The 21,036-nt window shown below is 38.7% G+C and overlaps 1 protein-coding gene across 3 annotated transcripts in view; it reads left to right on the top strand.

The window, feature by feature from the left end:
- The window catches only part of LOC133620561 (serine/threonine-protein kinase WNK2), a 54,652-nt gene that overhangs the window by 2,960 nt on the left and 30,656 nt on the right, over positions 1 to 21,036 (top strand). For all 3 annotated transcript variants that reach the window (XM_061982150.2, XM_061982162.1, XM_061982155.2), the window contains exons 3-4: positions 15,093 to 15,265; positions 15,417 to 15,637. In XM_061982150.2, the coding sequence (XP_061838134.1) occupies positions 15,093 to 15,265; positions 15,417 to 15,637 (394 nt within the window). The remainder of the gene's footprint in view (positions 1 to 15,092; positions 15,266 to 15,416; positions 15,638 to 21,036) is intronic.

Here is a 21,036-nt window from a genome sequence, read left to right as displayed (position 1 = left end):
GTCCTCAGTACACACAGGTCGTGATTTGAGTGGGTCTCACGGAAATGCAATGGAGCCCCAACTAAACAAATATTTATGTTTCTTATCATCTTCTTTTTCTCAAAGTGTAGTGTTAAACTCCTTTTCAGCATAGTATGATTATGGAATTGGTTATAATTAATATTTATATTCAAAATGTATCTGAAATTAAACTAATACAATTCAACATTTATTACAGATGCCGTCTGACCAAAACAAAATGGCAGCCTGAATTCAAAGTATTTTTCGTCACCGCCACCACAGTATGTTTTTTTTTTTTTAATTTAATTACTCCAGCGCCCCCCGCGATCCCGAAGGGAATAAGCGGTAGAAAATGGATGGATGGATACATCATGTCCCCTTAACGTTGACACCAAGTAAAGCTCCTTGAATCAACATGAAAGAGCACAGAATTGGGCAGTTGAAGCGTGGGATTATTTATTATGACATTCATATTATTAATTGTTGAAATGAAATCTTTGGTGAAAGTCTAGTTGTGTTTGGTAGTGGCTAAACTAGCATTTGGTGATACTGTGTAGTGTGCACAGGTGATCACATCTGTGCTGAGCAGATGCGCGGTGAGTTAAAACAGCGCTTCTCTGGTCTGTTGACAACTAGGTTTATTTTGCTAGTTAGTGGGGCTGCAACTGACGACTATTTTTATAGTCGACTATCTTAAAGATTAGTTGATTAATCGGCATATTAAGCGTATTCAGTAGGTTTATGTCTGGAAAAACACGAGTGATGACGTCAATAACTATTATCGGCAACAAATGGTTGCATAGTTACTGTAATTTTAAACACAATGTATAATTTTCTTTGGTAAAATGAGGTTTCAGAGAGTTATGCCTCAGGGACGCATGCTTGTACCTAGTAACATCATAGCTAATGATAACATAAGCTAGCTTGTGGTTTTCTTGTTACATTTTTTCGGTTGAAAAATGTAACTGTGAGCAAGTTAAAAACAGCCCCTTTAATTAATTATTATTTCAGTCATTTAAAACCTGCTTTTTAGGATTATCTCTGGGCTTCTCTCTCCCAGAAGGCTTAGTACAAAAGTAGGCATGACTGGTTCTTTCAAAGTCAGAAAACCTGCACTGTAAATATTATTCTTTCAGCATTCTTGCACGACTTCTAAGCGCAAGCAATATGTACTTGTCAATATACCGGTACTGCCTTTCTATTTTAGTATGCTCATCTGCTGCTGTGTCTTGTGACTTGCTCAAGGACACATTTAGGAACATAGACAGGAGCTGCTGGGAATTGAACCACTGGTCTCGAGATTAGTGATTGATCGTCTTGAGGCAGAACCGCCATTCATTATTTGGTGTACTGATAAATATGACCCCATTTTTTGGGGGCCCTCAACTCGTATGATGTTTTTGAGAAAGCATGGCATTTCCAAACATTCGCAAAAAGGTTTTGAGACACTGGCAGACGCTGGATGACTTCATTTGGATGGTGATGTCATCATGTGTAACCATGTCTGTAGAATATTGGATGTGGAACAGGAAACAATTTGCAGTTTGGTGTATTTTATTCCTCCCTTGTGGTACATAATAAAACTACTTCTAGTAGACAAAAGGGTAGTTTGCAAAAAAAACCTCTGACATTCTAATCCTGCTATATATTTAATATTTTAGTTATGAGCTTGACAAACATGAATCTAATAAAAACATTTATTGTTAATTTTTTCAGCTCATGCTATTTGTTCTCATTTATACTCTAGCTGGTTGATAAAAAAAAAATTATAGTTGCGATTAATTTTAAAAGGCCAAACAATTGATGATTAAGGTAGTTAATGATTCATCATCAACTACATGGTGTGTATCCATTTTAAGTTTATTTTTTTTGTAAAAAAAAAAAGTGTAAAAACTTATTTTTAACATTACATTTAAATATTTCATTTTGAGATTGAAAAGGCCTTGCAGTATTCGGTTGTAATACAGTCTTCCACCACTTGTGGAAGTAATGACAATATCAAACAAGTTTGAGACCAGAAAAAAACTTGAGCAATATTAAGCACATATGAGCACATATTTACGACACACAAAAGCATGAGACTTGCAATGGGCTGGGGGCATTCCACTCGAACTGCAGATATCAGAGCTGCGAATAGAGTTTGTTGGGTGCAGAAAAATTCTGACTAGAGTGGTGAAGATGTATTTTTATTTGCAGAAACACTTTATTGACAGTTTATTTTAATAAACCTAATTAATCAAGGTTTTATATACAGTACATGATGTAAGTATATAAGTCATGTAGTAACAGGCACATTCATAATAACATGTATAATTCATATATTTTGCTCATGTTAAGCATACAGTGACAATTTCACTAACGCATCACAACGTTCGCTTGTTCCTTCCGACAACACCACTGATTTACTACTCACTGCAGACTTCATTAGAGCCAAAAAACATAATAAAACATCCCATACTATACAATGTCTGCTGTCACTGGGATGCCAATTGTTAGGATGTTGATATATTCCTGTTTAGATGAAGAATGCTTCATAATCCTCATATTTTCAGTTTTTTTTATGGCAAATTGGCTGTCAAAGTTGACCAATTTGTCGGATGATGTGCTCATCCTTTTATTATCCAGGTGAGAGGCATGATTTATAGTCTAGAACTAACTTCACAAGCTCCGAGGCGAGGAAGCAGCTCACCAGCCGATGACTTCAACATAGCAGCATAAGGAAGTTACCTCTCTGTGATCAATGTGCTGCTAAAAATAGGTCCTTTACGTTAGCGCCTATAATGACAATATTGGTAATACTTGGTTACCGTATTTTTCGGAGTATAAGTCGCACCGGCCGAAAATGCATAATAAAGAAGGAAAAAAACATATATAAGTTGCACTGCAGTATAAGTCGCATTTTTTGTGGAAATTTATTTGATAAAACCCAACACCAAGAATAGACATTTGAAAGGCAATTTAAAATAAATAAAGAATAGTGAACAACAGGCTGAATAAGTGTACGTTATATGAGGCATAAATAACCAACTGAGAACGTGCCTGGTATGTTAACGTAACATATTATGGTAAGAGTCATTCAAATAACTATAACATATAGAACATGCTATACGTTTACCAAACAATCTGTCACTCCTAATCGCTAAATCAGATTAAATCTTATACGTCTAGTCTCTTACGTGAATGAGCTAAATAATATTATTTGATATTTTACGGTAATGTGTTAATAATTTCACACATAAGTCGCTCCTGAGTATAAGTCGCACCCCCGGCCAAACTATGAAAAAAACTGCGACTTATAGTCAGAAAAATACGGTAATATGCAGGTCACATAATGTAATAGAGTATTGTTGACACTTTTTGGATGGTTATTTAGAGGGCTTTATAGGTGTAACAGAGGAATTCTCATTGACTCCATTGTAAGCAGACTTTTATTTACGAGTTAGAATACATAAAAAAACGTGCGTTCTTGTCTCATAAAGATTGTGAATTATAGGCACATTTCCCAAAAAGTGCACTTTCCCTTCAACACATGGTTTCATATCATTTGACAAGGTTGATCCTATTGAGCTGTAAGTAGGTCAGATATGATTAATTAATACAATTTAAAAACGAGAGTAAGATTACTAGTTCAGTGTTGTTATTTGATTGGGCCTCAGGACCCTGTGTAGTGGAAAAGTTGGGCCCTGAGATCAAAAAAGTTAAAAACCCAGTAAAGCAAAACCTGGGTCTTGGCTTGTGTAGCTGGCAATGACATCATGGCTGTGATATTATGAGTCCTCTTGGAGTGCTTCCAGCAAATCTGGATAATAGAATGTGAAGGTCCGAACTCTTAACTGGAAATGATTATGATCATTTGGCAGTGCTTTACTTTCTCCTTATGTTTAATACACACATAAAACCCTTCTGACAGCACAACAAAGTTAGAAATTCTGAGTGAATTGCTGGATACAGCCAGGTTTGACACTTTAAGACCCATTGGTGAATGCAGTCAGTGTGGCTGCCGACTGATGTGTTCATCATTGGCTCCATCTTCTGGAATACCTGTGTCCTCCAGCCTCAGACAAAGGACAAAACTCAATAATGTGTTCAGTGGCATGGCTCTGGCTTGTTCGAAAGACTCACCCACTGAATTTCACCTTTATGTAAATATGTTGTATGATATGCAGCTTTATAACTAGGTCACACACATACACAGCCTGCTATAATTGGCTCAAAGTTGCCCCATGATGCTGTGTGGCTTGTGGTTCTTGGTATTGAAGCAGTTTTTTAAAGGTTATATTTACATTTAAATCTATGTGTATATTTAATCTATTTCTTGGTGGTGTTATACTAAACCGTAATAATTGTACATTTGTATTTGTATTTACATCTCATATATGCTCATGGTCTGTAAAATATGAGGTCATGGTTGACATGTCTACTTTCTTTATCGCTCTTAATACGGCAGATGGTTTCTTCTGGCAGAATAAAATCAGAAAAAAGAGAAGGATTTTTTTCTCATGGGCGAAGGGGTGGGGGCGAGCGCACTTCTCCCTTTACTATAATTTGTATTTTGTATATCCTGGAGAACCAGCGTCCTCTACAGTAGACATTTGATTTTGGTCTATTTATTTTGTCAGAGTTACAGGAGCGCTCTGCTTTTTTAAGGGCCTTCTGGAAAAATGTGAGTCTCTCATCAGTGTTTTGAATTTACTGAACTCACGAGCCACCAGTTGAATAGCCCAAATGATGAAAAAAAGAGGACCTAAAATGGAACCGAGAGGAATACTACTACTAAAGAAGTTGAACAAACAACCACTGACTGCATCTCAAGTAAACAAGTTACAGCAACACCTTAGTTACATAAATTACATAACGAAAAAAAATTGTAACTGATAAAATGGAGAGGACTTAAAGGGGTATTTTGAGAAATGGCTTAGTTATGAAAATCACAAGTTTGGACCCCAGTGTTCTATGCTTGCTGGCAATGTCGAAATGTCAACGCAAGAATGTGCCAATGTGTTTACAGTTGGGGTGTAACGGTACGTGTATTTGTATTGAACCGTTTCGGTACGGGGGTTTCGGTTCGGTTCGGAGGTGTACCGAACGAGTTTCCACACGAACATATTAAGTAGCCGCCTCCGCTTCCTTCTGCCTCTGTCTCTGTCAGTCCTCTACACAGCACCCAGCATTGTCCCACCCACACAACCATCTGATTGGTTACAAACAGAGCGGTAAGAGCCAATCAGCAGTGCGTATTCAGAGCGTTAACAGCCAATCAGCAGTGCGTATTCAGAGCGCATGTAGTCAGTGCTTAGTGTTTAGCAGGTAAGCATCAGGCAGCGGACTCTCCCCAAATTATAATAAACACCTCCCAGTCAACTACTAGTAACATCACTATGAGCCCATTGACCTTCTAGAAATATAAAAGGCAGCTCAGCTCGCTCGCAGTCCTGGCTTGAGGTGAAGGCTAATTCGCTTTTAGCGTAACGTTAGCTCATTTTGCGGTGTGTGTGTGTGTGTGTGTGTGTGTGTGTGTGTGTGTGTGTGTGTGTGTGTGTGTGTGTGTTACGGACAGCAAAGCCCTGTCTGTTATTTCACTTTACTTTTTTCTGAGTTGATTGAGCTGTGTTGAAGCAGCAAAAAAGAACATTATGTTAAATGAAGAGTTTCTGTCTCTGCTAGTTGATATAATAATGCAACTGCACCATTAAGCCTACATGAACTTCATTGTACCATTTTTTCAGCTATAGTTACATTAATCATTAGAAATGCAGCATCCTAGTTGATAAAAATATAACATTTACATAATAAAAATCAACTACAGACTTCCAAATGCTGTAATAAATTAAGCATGATGAGTTGACTTGAAACTACGGGTGTAACGGTACGTGATTTGTATCGAACCGTTTCGGTACGGGGGTTCCGGTTCGGTTCGAAGGTGTACCGAACGAGTTTCCACACGGACATATTAAGAAGCGTAGCGCACATTGCGTAAACAATGCACACCGAGGCCCATGGTTTTCAGGGATGAATAGTCTCTCCTATTGCTATTGTACCATTTTTTCATCTATAGTTACATTAATCATTAGAAATGCAGCATCCGAGTTTTGAATGGCAGGGTGCCTGCTATCACATGTTGATAAAAATATAACATTTACATAATAAAAATCAACTACAGGCTTCCAAATGCTGTAATAAATTAAGCATGATGAGTTGACTTGAGGGCAGCACGGTGGTGGAGGGGTTAGTGCATCTACCTCACAATACAAAGGTCTTGAGTAGTCTTGGGTTCAATCACGGGCTCGAGATCATTATGTGTGGAGTTTACATGTTCTCCCCGTGACTGCGTGGGTTCCCTCCGGGTACTCCGGCTTCCTCCCACCTCCAAAGACATGCACCTGGGGATAAGTTGATTGGCAACACTAAAATTGGCCCTACTGTGTGAATGTGAGTGTGAATTGTTGTCTGTCTATCTGTGTTGGCCCTGAGATGAGGTGGCGACTTGTCCAGGGTGTACCCCGCCTTCCGCCCGATAGTAGCTGAGATAGGCTCCAGCGCCCCCCGCCACCCCAAAAGGGAATAGCGGTAGAAAATGGATGGATGGATGAAGTTGACTTGAAACTAGGGGTGTAACGGTACGTGATTTGTATCGAACCGTTTCGATACGGGGGTTCCGATTCGGTTCGAAGGTGTACCGAACGAGTTTCCACACGGACTTATTAAGTAGCGTAGCGCACGTTGCGTATACAATGCACACCGAGGCCCATGGTGTTCAGGGAAGAATAGTCTCTCCTATTGCTATTGTACCATTTTTTCAGCTATAGTTACATTAATCATTAGAAATGCAGCATCCTAGTTTTGAATGGCAGGGTGCCTGCTATCACATGTTGATAAAAATATAACATTTACATAATAAAAATCAACTACAGGCTTCCAAATGCTGTAATACATTAAGCATGATGAGTTGACTTGAAACTAGGGGTGTAACGGTACTTGATTTGTATCGAACCGTTTCGGAACGGGGTTTCCGGTTCGGTTTGAAGGTGTACCGAACGAGTTTCCACACGGACATATTAAGTAGCGTAGCGCACGTTGCGTAAACAATGCACACCGAGGCACAACACACGGCATGCTAGCAACGACCGGGCTAGGACAACATGTAAGAGCCAGAGCTGGAAGACCCTCCTGCCTCGTTAAGATCTCCCGTTTGGGAACACTTCGGCTGCATGGTGCGGAGGACGGAGGTTTGCCGACATTGTTCAGCAGCGGTAAGGCATGCTTCTGCCAACACGTCAAACATGCTAACCCATTTGAAGCGGCACCACCTCCAAGTGAGCATCGCTTCAACAAAGATAAAAAAGAGCAAACAGCTCCCACCTATTACTGCCAAGTTAGCCAGGCGGGGGTGGGGGGAGGGTTGGGGGGAAATTAATCTGAGGCTGAGTTGACTTGAAACTGTTTAATGTTGCACTTTTTATATGTAGAAGAAAAGTTTTGTCATTTTATTTAATCTGAGCACCAACTTGAGGCAGTTTAATGTTGATTAATGTGGACCCCGACTTAAACAAGTTGAAAAACTTATTTGGGTGTTACCATTTAGTGGTCAATTGTACGGAATATGTACTGTGCAATATACTAATAAAAATCTCAATCAGTCAATCAAAAAAAGCATTTTATATGTAGAAAAGTTTTGTTAAGAAACCATTCTGAGCCTTATCTTATTTAGTATTTATTTTATATATGTTGACCACATAAACCCTGGCAATGGACCCTGTGTGTGTATATGTATGTTATTGTTATTGTTTACAAATTTGGTAAATAAATAACCAAAAAATTTATATTTTGTTGTTTTCTTTCTGTACCGAAAATGAACCGAACCGTGACCTCTAAACCGAGGTACGTACCAAACCGAAATTTTTGTGTACCGTTACACCCCTACTTGAAACTGTTTAATGTTGCACTTGTTATATGTAGAAGAAAAGGTTTGTCATTTTATTTAATCTGAGCAACAACTTGAGGCAGTTTAATGTTGATTAACGTGGGCAGAATTATTATAGTGTTCCCAATGTTAAAAGGATAAAGCCATTGTTTACAAATTTGGTAAATAAATAACCAAAACATTTTTATTTTGTTGTTTTCTTACTGTACCGAAAATGAACCGAACCGTGACCTCTAAACCGAGGTACGTACCGAACCAACATTTTTGTGTACCGTTACACTCCTAATTTACAGTTGTCCAAATTCCTCTGTACAACAGGAGCACTGTAGTTATATATAAATGTTTGATTTATATAGGCTAGTAAGGTAAATCAACCATTTATATATACACATCAGTAGGCTAAATGAACCTCTTCAACATAGCACTCTAGTCTTTTCAGGAATTTGCTGCAAAAATGTTTGTCTCCCAAGTTTTGAACCGAACTCAGTTTCAGTATGGTATGGTGTACAGATTTGGCCCCTGGACCACCAGTTGAATAGCCCTAGCTTAGACCCTGGGTATCCAACTTTTCGTCACTATTAGAGCCACTTTGACATCAAGAAAATAGAGATTACTTTTTGGGTTTTATGTACATGACTGGCAAGGCAACATTTTAATTGCATTTTATTTACAAAACAGATCTACTCAAAGAGTAGAGTCATTGTCCTAATGCTATTTTGTGGTAATTTATCATTTAATAGAGGCATAATATCTGAATTGCACTCTCAAATATTCTTTGACCCTTTTTTGTTAGCTACTCAAAATCAGGCAACACGTTGCATGCAGCTCACCAGCTATCTGTTAGTAACCTGTGGCTTTGCCTGTCGATCATTCACACCAGTGTTCCTGCGTGTAAGATACATATCTGTTCAGTCAGATGGAGCAATAAGGAATTATTTTTCACAAAACCCAATTTTAAAAGTTGGTTGGTAAATTAAAAGTAATTTTGATAATCATATAGAGTTAATGCTGTTTCCTGCTTAAGCTCTCTTATGATATGTGTCACTTTTGTTGATCTCCTTTTCACTAAGCTATTATGTAATAATGCAAGGAAAACAAACCAAAGTGTGTCTTTAGTTCGATGTTTATGTCAAAATTAACACTCCATTAAATTTGTTATTTACTGTGGCAGTAGTTTGCTTTGGTTACCGTTGTTTTACAAAACAGTGCCTGCTCCACTGGCCGGCACCACTACATGTTAGCTTTTACACAAGGACCATCTTTGACCAATTTGTCTCATCATCAGAGCAGATGGGTAAAATTACCACCCTCTGTATCGCAGCACCACAGTTATTCATTGCTAATTATATTGTTTTGTGTGTGCGTTTGTGTGTTAACGACATCACCACCAGCTGTCGTGCCTTAGGTTTTACTCATGGTAACTTTGACGAATTCTGCTTTTTTGTCCACATTAAGCATATTCTGCTTAAATATGCCTAGTTATACTGCACACATACAGTGTCCTGCCCATAATTTTTTAAAGACCATTATCCTCCTTATGAATAATCAAAATAACTAATTTGCCAATGAAAATATTAAGTTCATTACTAATTCGCTTTCTCCTATTTTGTTGATTAAAAAAACCTTGTGTGAACTGGGTGATTACATAACCTGTAGAAATGATTATTTGAAAATATTAGGCTAAAATGTTAATGTGTTATGCGTGTATGTTGTGGGGTGAAACTACATGGCTTTGTGTCCTGTAATGCGGAACCTTTTCCTCATTCTGCAGTAATGGCCATTGAATATTAGTACTAGCTCAATTGAGGTAGAAAGTATGTATAGTGATTGGAAATATATGGGTCAAATAAGTATTTGTAAGCATTAGCATTTAGTTTAAGCCACAGGAAGTTGGAGTATCTTAATCCAAGTAAGACCTAACAAGACAGGCACTGCTTTCAACAATAAATCCCACTGGCTCCAGCACCCCCCGCAACCCCGAAAGGGACAAGCGGTAGAAAATGGATGGATGGATGGCTCGCTGGTCCACAGGGTTTACAGAATGGGGTGGGAATTTACATGTGATAGTGTCACAATATATTTTGTTAGTTATCACAATACAGAAAATGTGCAATGATCAATGGTTTGGGAAAAAAAGCCACTACAATACATTATATATTTTGTCTTTATTCTATTGTCTTAAATTGTGCTTTCAAATAATTAAAACAATTTATTAGATTAATGACAGGGTTGCTGTGGATTAATTTTTTGATTCATCACAACTAAATATCTTCCATTTTTACCCAAAATAATTATAACTTTTTGCATTAATCAAAAATACTCAAGAAAGAAGGGAGTATGGTATATAGACTTAAAGGTTAGATGATTTTCCTTGTTTCTGTCCTATAAATGTTTTAAACATTACCAAAGCGTCAAATTACAATGTTCAGGCATTTAAGCGTGAGAATTGCCGACAGGGTTGGATGCCTCTCAACGTTGTGTTTTTCAGTCTTTTTTAACAGTGGGCACACTGTGATGTCACAGTGTGACAGACATACTTATGTGGGTAACCGCGTATCTGCTGTCGGCAGATTAGAGATTTTAAGTCACTCAGCGCTGCAGATGGATTATTTGTGTTAAAAATTTAATCAGGTTAATGATGAGGATGGATTAATCCGCATTAGTTAATTAATTTTGACAGCCCTATTGAAAATAGACATGTATGCATGTAAAGCAAAGTCCGCTTGTACTCTTGTGCACATTAGCCACACAATCAGTCATTTGATACACACATTAATAGCCAGGTTGCTCGGCACTATATGGTAACTCATCATGTATGGTGCAAATTGAGCTAAATGTATGCCAAGTGACTTGCATCCTTTTTCTCTCTGCACGCTCATCACCATGTGTGTTGATTTGCTATTTCTTCTAACCGGAAACCTCTATTTACATCAAGATCATGAACATCACCAAATAACAGCAGGGACCATGTCTGTTACTGTAATACAAGAGCTTTCTTATTCAATATACTTAGGTTAGGACTGCAATGATTAATCAAATATATTGATTAATTTCATTAGAAAAATGCTTGTGTGTGTGTGTGTGTGTGTGTGTGTGTGTGTGTGTGTGTGTGTGTGTGTGTGTGTGTGTGTGTGTATATATAGGTATAGGTGGGGCGAGTTGTTTCTATGGCCCCGTGCTGAGCGGTCCTGCTGTGGTCGTCTTGAGTGGGGCGGCCCCTGCAGTGCTCTCTCCTGGGTGTGGGTTGGACTCGTGGGGGCCCAGTTGATTGCGGGGAGTTTCTGGGCCCCTCAAGGCGGGGCGACCCGTCTTTCTGCCCGCGTGGAGTATGGTCTCTTGTTGGCTTGGGGGCTGGCTGTCCCCTGCTTCTCCGGTGCCTTGTCATCTGCCGGGTGCCTCTGTCTATGGCCTGCTGCTGGCCTGCCACGGTGGGCCTGGTTCTGGGGCCCTATCGCTGGCCGGCCGGCCTGCCTGCATGGGGCCTGCGGTCCCTTGTTCCCTGGGTACCGCACCTGCTGTTTTTGGTTGGGCTCTCTGGGTGGCTGGGGCTTTACTTTGGCTCCCGCACATTCTGGGAGACAAATATATTGTACATACAAACCAGGGCGGCGAGATATACAGTATTATATTATACTTAATACATACTGTATAGTAAAGACATTACAGCCATACTGGTATCTTTTGATGTGCCTTTGTTCCGGTTTTTTGCTCTTCCCTGCGCCTGACAGGCGAAGCACAGGGCATCCTCTTTGGCTCACCCTGGAGTGATGCTATGCTTTGGTCAGCGACTGCATTTGCCTTTTGGTGAATGACTACAGCTTTATTTACACATACAGCAAAGTGCTTGAGAACCTATATCTCTCCTTGTAGCAATGTTATCACTAATCTCATCTGTTTATGTTGATCACTTCTGTTAGTGACTTAGCATAGCAGCTAGCGATAGCTTCTCTCTGTGTCAAATGTTTAGCCTCTCCCCATAGCCTGTGCTAACTAAGCTAATGTAGTATAGCAGCTGGGTGGCTGAAAAGTAGTTTTAAACCTTACTGCCAGCCCAGGGGAAACTGAGTAAAACACGGCAGCCTGATAAAGCTGAACTTATTTTTACTTTAACAATCCTCATTTATCTGCCTTCTTTTGTAATTCAAGTTTTTATTGCATATATTTATTGTTGCATGTCAAAAAATTGTATTGTTGATAATTGAGGCAATTATTATTATTATTATTCATTATCAGTATAGTTATTTCCATTGTTATTTTTATTGTTCCGTTTGTAGTGCAATAATGTTCATTGTAATTTCTGTGTTATTACTATCTACTTCAGTAACTAGTTCTTTGCTATTATTTTTTGGATCATATTTGTGCATTTGCTGATGTTGTTCTGTTGTTTTTGTTGTCTCTGTCTTATCCCCTTCTTATCCCCTCAATTTCCCTCTTTTTTCCCCCTTCTTTCTATCCCCTCCTGCTCCGGTCCGGCTGCGCCAAACATTAAATAAATAAATTTAATAAAGTCAAATATAACTAAGGCAATAACAGAATTATCCCACACTTCTCTTTTGTAAAGTAAATCTGTACAGCAGATATGGGCATCTACACCAACAATATGATTTGCCTGAGTAGCTGAACAGGACAAAAACAAAAAAAAGTAATATAGATTTTAGGCCATCCCGGCCATCCGCAGCCCTGGCTAAGATACCACCTACAATTTTTTTTTACTTTGTAGCGTTCTGATTGCTGAAATAGTGGCTGACATGATTTGATGCTGTATTCTGCTTCCTACTTTGCTCACAAGTTAGTGTATCTTTACTTGCCTTCTGCTTAGTCACCAGTGCAATTGTGTCGAAGCATACGCCTACTAACATTTAAAAATCTTGCAGGCCTGTATCATTGATGTAATTTCAGCCCCATCTGAAAGTTTTTTTATGACAACGATGATTATTGAATGAGCAAGTTTTCTGTACTGATGCTCCTTTTTCTAGAGTGCGTGTGCATGTGTGTGAGAGCACATACTGTATCTACAGTATGTAGCTATGCGACATTTGCGCTGTCCAAGTGTCTCACCCTGCTGTGTACAACACCTCAGTGCCTACATGTGGTCTCTGAATTATGTAAAAGCCCCACTGTCTATTATGAGGGAGTGTTCTGACTATAATTGGGTATTGGGAGGGCAAGAAGAAATATTTCAGTAAGAGGACTGCAAAGATGATGAAAGGTGGACTCTAAATAGGAACAAGAGGGGGAAGGGAAAACCTTTTTTGAATTTGCTTGATACAGGTCATCTCTATACCGCCTCTTTGTGAATGCTAGGTGCAGTTCTTTGGGGATAACCCAGGCCATGTTGGGAAGACATAGCCCTCCTTTGCTCAGTTTGCCTCAGTAGAAAAAAGGGTTTCTGCAGAGGTGAATTATTCATGACTCTTCGGAAGAGTGCAGTGAAAATCCCCACCCCGAATTTCCACACTCAAAACCTGATATGTACAGCAGATATGGGCATCTACACCAACAATATGATTTGCCTGAGTAGCTGAACAGGACAAAAACAAAAAAAAGTAATATAGATTTTAGGCCATCCCGGCCATCCGCAGCCCTGGCTAAGATACCACCTACAATTTTTTTTTTTACTTTGTAGCGTTCTGATTGCTGAAATAGTGGCTGACATGATTTGATGCTGTATTCTGCTTCCTACTTAGCTCACAAGTTAGTGTATCTTTACTTGCCTTCTGCTTAGTCACCAGTGCAATTGTGTCGAAGCATACGCCTACTAACATTTAAAAATCTTGCAGGCCTGTATCATTGATGTAATTTCAGCCCCATCTGAAAGTTTTTTTATGACAACGATGATTATTGAATGAGCAAGTTTTCTGTACTGATGCTCCTTTTTCTAGAGTGCGTGTGCATGTGTGTGAGAGCACATACTGTATCTACAGTATGTAGCTATGCGACATTTGCGCTGTCCAAGTGTCTCACCCTGCTGTGTACAACACCTCAGTGCCTACATGTGGTCTCTGAATTATGTAAAAGCCCCACTGTCTATTATGAGGGAGTGTTCTGACTATAATTGGGTATTGGGAGGGCAAGAAGAAATATTTCAGTAAGAGGACTGCAAAGATGATGAAAGGTGGACTCTAAATAGGAACAAGAGGGGGAAGGGAAAACCTTTTTTGAATTTGCTTGATACAGGTCATCTCTATACCACCTCTTTGTGAATGCTAGGTGCAGTTCTTTGGGGATAACCCAGGCCATGTTGGGAAGACATAGCCCTCCTTTGCTCAGTTTGCCTCAGTAGAAAAAAGGGTTTCTGCAGAGGTGAATTATTCATGACTCTTCGGAAGAGTGCAGTGAAAATCCCCACCCCGAATTTCCACACACAAAACCTGATATGTCAGGTTCACACTTACACATCGTTTCACACATGATTCATTTTGAAATGATTTTTTATTTCTACGTGGCCTTGTACTGTTTTATCTAACTGGAGGTAATTGTGGTTAGATAATAAAATGTCTTATAGCTTTCAAGTTTGTCGTCCATCTCTGCGAGGGTGGGGTTGTGCATTATGTAATTCACTGCTGCTATAAGGGGAGAAAAATGAAAATGCAGCAAGGCAACACTTGGCACTCCTTAGAGCAATTTGCTCCTTGCAGCAGCCCGGCAGGGAATGGGACACAGTGCAGTTTCCACTAGATGAGCCCTTCTGTTGTTCATGTGCAGGGCATTGTTGCTGATCTAGAAGGGAGTGGTTGGTTTAAGGGGTGTAGAGCGGCACATGGGTTGCAGCAATGAGGGAAGGGAGGAAGCTTAAGGTAGTGGGTGAGATGGCAAGATATTGAAGAAAATTATGAAAGATGGAGGAGATAGATGACAACAAAGCCTCTAGCTGCAGTGTGGAGAGGGTGTGGCCACTGATGTGATGATTAAGCCCCACACACTCACCCTTTGCTGTCTCATTCACTTGCATTGACTTTCGATATATTTCAGCTACAAATGTTGTGGTAAAAAATAAATAGACATTTTATGTTACTCACATTGAGCAGACAGGCATGTTGAGTCATTTAGAAAAGCCGCTGATCTTCCTTTCTCTGTGTAATGGTGATGGCTTCTTCAATGTAATGATTCTAATGTCACTTATTCATGATATTTATTGTTTTTATTAATAGAAACTCCCCTTTTTCCTTAGGATCGTAAGCTGTCAAAAGTGGAACGTCAGCGCTTTAAGGAAGAGGCTGAAATGCTGAAAGGTCTTCAACACCCAAACATTGTCCGCTTTTATGACTTTTGGGAGTCTCCGCTCAAAGGGAAGAAGTGCATTGTTTTAGTAACGGAGCTTATGACATCAGGGACACTAAAAACGTGAGTGGACTGAAGAAAATTGATAACAGCTTCAAATATAGGTTGGAAGAAACACCACACAAATTGTACAAAATGAATTAAGTCTGTCTGATATACTGAAAATATGTCAAAAACAAAGTGCCTGAAAGTGTGCTCTCATTCCCTTCTGCAGCTATCTGAAGAGGTTCAAGGTAATGAAGCCCAAGGTGCTAAGGAGCTGGTGCAGACAGATCCTGAAAGGCCTTCACTTTCTCCACACAAGAACTCCTCCCATAATTCATAGGGACCTGAAATGTGATAACATATTCATCACTGGACCTACAGGGTCTGTCAAGATTGGAGATTTAGGACTGGCAACACTGAAGGCAGCCTCTTTTGCAAAGAGTGTCATAGGTAAGACACTGCAATCTTTTGCTAGATTTAAATATCGTGATCACAGCAGAGAAATAAATTAGCCTTGAGGATAACAAAGTTGATTGGGTGTCACACTCATATCTCACCGCCAAATTGTGGTATGGAAATTGATTAAAATTAGGATCAGAGCTCACCCACCTAGATTAAGACAGCTGAACTTGAGGCGAGAGAACTTTTTGTGTTTTTCATGTCAAATTGTAAATATTTTGCGCCTCAGTATATATCTTATTGGCGTTTACATCTCTTTATGAAACGTTTTCCAGACCAATGACCCCTAAACTGATGGAGATATGGGGCTTACATATCCTGTACAAAACTGTGTTTTGAATTAGACTAATTCTAAAGCTACCTTTTTATTGTGCAATACTCATCTGTTCCTCCTGTGATGGAAGTCCAGTTTTAGTGTAAGTTGGATCTTATAACATACATAAATTACCTCTTAAGTCGCTCACACTGTACACAAAACACATTAAGCATATTAAAAATACCCCCCAAAAAGGGGAAATACAATAATTAAATGTAACAATAATCAAAAAGAGAACTACTTCTTATGTGAGCTATTTTTCTGAGACAATTATTTACATCTGAATGTGTCTCTCTTACCGCTGCGTGCTACATTATAATTAAACTAGATGATAATATTAAAATGCAGATAGAACATTTAAATAAGAGGACACTTACACTTACTTTTATCTCTGTTATTGTATTTCAGGCGTTTCTGCCTTCTTGAAATATTGTCCAACGCTGGTCAGGAAGGGTAATCTACTCTTCTCTAGATTGTCATTAGCTAGCAAACCAGTTGTGGTTGTTACATATACTTGTATATTCTTACATTCATTCACATTCGCATACACAGTACCTAAAGATGTGTTTACTGTTTATGTACCTTGCTCAAGTCATTAATGCTTTGAATGTCATGAAAAGCGCTATATAAATCTAATTTATATTATTATTATTATTTCGTATGATGATGCAGTATTTTTAAACATGTCAATTAAACTTGCAAATTTATTTTTGCCCTCTTGCCCTTTTAAAAAAAAAAAAAAGAAAGAAAGAAAGAGTATTCCTATTAAAATAACATGACAATCAGTGAAGGGCTTTTCAATTGGCCAAATCAGTCCCAGGAATGACATCACACCGGACTGCAAGTTCAGTTAATAAAAACTTGGAAGAGACTCACATTTTTGCAGCAGATTTCTAAAAACACAAGAGCTATGTCATATAAAAGATCGCTGACCAGCGTTGGTAATCTTACCTTAAAAAAGTAATTAGTTACAGTTACTTCTCCCAAAAAGTAATTGAGTTAGTAATTCAGTTACCTCATTGTAAGAGTAATTGACTACTCAGCTAAGTAACTGAAGTTATTTTTCATGTTCTATATGCTATTACAGTCTACACCATCATTATTGTCAAATATGTTTATATTAACAGATTGAATAATAAAAACACTGTATACAGTACTTAAAACATGTTATTTATCTGAATGCAATAGATTGCAGAGTGCAATATGATATACATAGAAATAAAAATGTATGCTAAATAAATATTCCTCAAGTAACAATATGAAATATTGAAAGTACAAAACCTGATACGGTCCCACAAATTGGGTAAAAAGACGAAGAAAATGTGGCCTTTAAGTAGTGCAATTCTTTGTACCTGTATATCACTGCACAATAAACAGAACACTATCCAACTCTTAAATATATATATATATATATATATATATATATATATATATATATATATATATATATATACACACATGTATATATATGTGTGTGTGTGTGTGTATATATATACATATATATATATATATATAAATATATATATAAAAAATGTGTGTATATATATATATATATATACTATATATATACACATGTATATATATGTGTGTGTGTGTGTGTGTATATATATATATACATATATATATATATATGTTTGTATATATATATATATATATAATGTGTGTGTGTGTGTATATATATATATATATATATAAAATGTGTGTGTATATATATATATATATATATATATATATAATGTGTATATACATATATATATATATATATGTGTGTGTGTATGTATATATGTGTGTATGTATATATATATATATATATATATATATAATGTGTGTATACATATATATATATAATGTGTGTGTATGTGTATATATATATATGTGTGTATGTGTATATATATATATATATATATATATATATATATATATATATATATATATATATATATATATACCGTACACACACAAAACTCAGAACCAGTGAAGTTGGCACGTTGTGTAAATAAAAACAGAATACAATGATTTGCAAATCCTTTTCAACTTATATTCAATTGCATATACTGCAAAGACGAGATATTTGATGTTCGAACTGAGAAACTTAATTTTTATTTGAAAATAATCATTAACTTAGAATTTAATGGCAGCAACACATTGCAAAAAAGTTGGCACAGGGGCGTTTTTGGGCTTAAGGTTGGGTAGTAGCAGCAACAAGTGTCATGTTGACTTGTGTTGAGTTTATTTGATAAGATTCGAGTTGAGGCAGACGTGGATACACTCTTATTTTCCTGGGCATAGCGTGCATGTTACATGAACATCCTTGCCTTTAAATTCATTGAACGAAAAGTCTGCCGGTTATCTTTTAGTTGTGAAGTGAAGTAAGGTGAATTATATTTATATAGCGCTTTTCTCAAGTGACTCAAAGCGCTTTACATTGTGAAACCCAATATCTAAGTTACATTTTTAAACCAGTGTGGGTGGCACTGGGAGCAGGTGGGTAAAATGTCTTGCCCAAGGACACAACGACAGTGACTAGGATGGCGGAAGCGGGGATCGAACCTGCAACCCTGAAGTTGCTGGCACGGCCGCTCTACCAACCGAGCTATACCGCCCCATACAGTTTGACAATGCTACCTTTGAATTTCCCTGGCTCCGGCTCATTGGAGTTATCGCGGTCTTGTTGTGTGTCAGTCAGAGTGTGCAGTGAGACAGCGTAAACAGGGCACGATCCGCCCACCCAGCCAATCATCAGCGCATTTACAATGGGGTCGTCATCCCCACACCTTCTCTCTTCAGCAGTGTTGGGACTAACGCGTTACAAAGTAACGCGTTACTGTAACGCCGTTAGTTTCGGCGGTAACTAGTAATCTAACGCGTTATTTTTTTTAATTCAGTAATTTAGTTACCGTTACTACATGATGCGTTACTGCGTTATTTTACGTTACTTTTGATGTAGTATCGGCTAGAAACAGAAGCGCAGCGGTGTCGTTCTTCTGAATCTTCCTCTGTCACAAGCCGGAGAGAAGAAAAGAGGCGCGGTCTATGTGTGTGTGTGTGTGGGTGTGGGGAGGGGATGAGGCACACAACTGATCCGCGGTTTGATATATGAAACAAAAAAAAAAGTTGTGGGCACGTTCAGTCCACACACAGCGTGGTCATGGCGAGCGGAGTAACGGAGGAGCTTGAACGCCCAGCGCCATTGAATCGGTGTGTTTATAAGTGCAGACTCGGTTGTGCAAAACGAGGGTTTTAAACACATGCTGAACGTGCTTGAACCACGTTACGACATCCCGTCGCGCACCCACTTCAGCAATAAGATTGTGCCAGATCTTTATGAGCAGGAGAAGAAAAAAGTTGTGGATGAACTATCCCGAGCATCAGCTGTTGCGCTCATGACAGACGGGTGGAAGTCCAGGGGAACTATAAGCGCTCACTTCATCACAGCAGACTGGGAGATGAGAAGACACGCCCCCTCTACGAGAGTCACCTTGCGCAGGTACTGACACAAGCAGTGGAGGACTGGAAGATAAAGATATCCCAGTCACACGTGATAATGCCAAAAATCAAATAATTACAGAGAATGAGGCAGGACTGGGACCACAGATAGGTGCTTTGCACATGTAGTGAATTTGGCATCACAGAAGGGAATCTCAGTCAATAGGATGGAGCGCCTCTTTGGGAGAATCAGGAAGGTTTCTTACTTCCACCCAAGCACAACAGCTGCTCATGTGCTTAAGACAAAGCAAGAAATGCTAAAGCTGCCTGCTCATACATGATGTCCCAACGAGGTGGAACTCCACTTATGATATGTTGGAGCAGCAGGCAGCTATATACTCTGCATTGACCCACAACACCCTGAAGACAAATGTCACCCTGTCTGATGATGATGTGAGAGTGGCAGGTGAGGTCCTCCAGGTGCTTAAACCCCTCAAAAGTTTTCCATCTCTACTGAGCACTGAAACTTCCCCATCTGTGTCAATGATCCTGCCACTGAAAACAAGTATTCTACAATCCATGGCTCCAAGTGTGGAAGACAGCAGCATCACTCCAGATGTCAGGCTTTATGTTTCAAGGAAGATGATGTGCCTTCTTATGTTGCACTTTAACTTGTTTTTTATTCATGGTCATTGGTCCAAGTTTAAAGAAAGGAGGAATGCCTTTTTATGTTGCACTGTTTTTCATTAATTATGTTAAAAGGAAAATAAAAATGCATGTCAAGTTGATCAACAGATTGTATTATTCTCCAGTGCAATAACAGTACTGAAATGAAGGCAAAAATGGCATTAATGGGAGCTTTAAAAAAAAAAGAAGTAACTAAATAGTTACTTTTCACAGTAACGCATTACTTTTTGGTGTAAGTAACTGAGTTAGTAACTGAGTTACTTTTGAAATAAAGTAACTAGTAACTGTAACTAGTTACTGGTTTTCAGTAACTAACCCAACACTGCTCTTCAGGGAGCTGATGTGTGGCCGAAACCTGAGACCTTGCGCTTCATTTAACCAAAGTGTAGTAAGGAGCCACTTCACATTCTCTGTAACGGCAACAGCTTTGCAACGATTGGAACAGTAATTAATTTGATTACTCGTTACTGAAAATAAAACACCGTTAGTAACGCTGTTATTACCAACACTGTCTTTGTCTAGCATTTTACAATAGGTGCTAGGCCTGCACAATTAATTGACATTGAATCGACATTGAGTTTTTAATTAGTGCGATTAAATAACCGCAAGAGGCAGAGGTTTTTGGTTTTTTTCACCGCTGTTACTGGCATTTGAGTAATAATGTTCCTCAATCAGAATTGTCGAGCCTCGTGTTTTTTCGTCTCTCGCTTTAAACAGGGAGAAAGACGTCTTACTCTTTACATCACTCTCAGCACCTGAGCGCGTTTATTTAAAGGTATAATTAACTGAACACAGTGAGCTCTCTTTTCAGTCATTCACAATCTTTGTCTTGTCGGTGGGCAGAGAGCGGTGCGCCAGTTTTACACACACACACACACACACACACACACACACACACACACACACACACACACACACACACACACACACACACACACACACACACACAGGAAGCATGGAC

The sequence above is a fragment of the Nerophis lumbriciformis genome, linkage group LG01, assembly GCF_033978685.3.
Source record: "Nerophis lumbriciformis linkage group LG01, RoL_Nlum_v2.1, whole genome shotgun sequence".
In the NCBI taxonomy this organism is placed as follows: domain Eukaryota; kingdom Metazoa; phylum Chordata; class Actinopteri; order Syngnathiformes; family Syngnathidae; genus Nerophis; species Nerophis lumbriciformis.
Note: the sequence above shows the minus strand (reverse complement) of the source record. Positions and strands in the feature narration are given on the sequence as shown.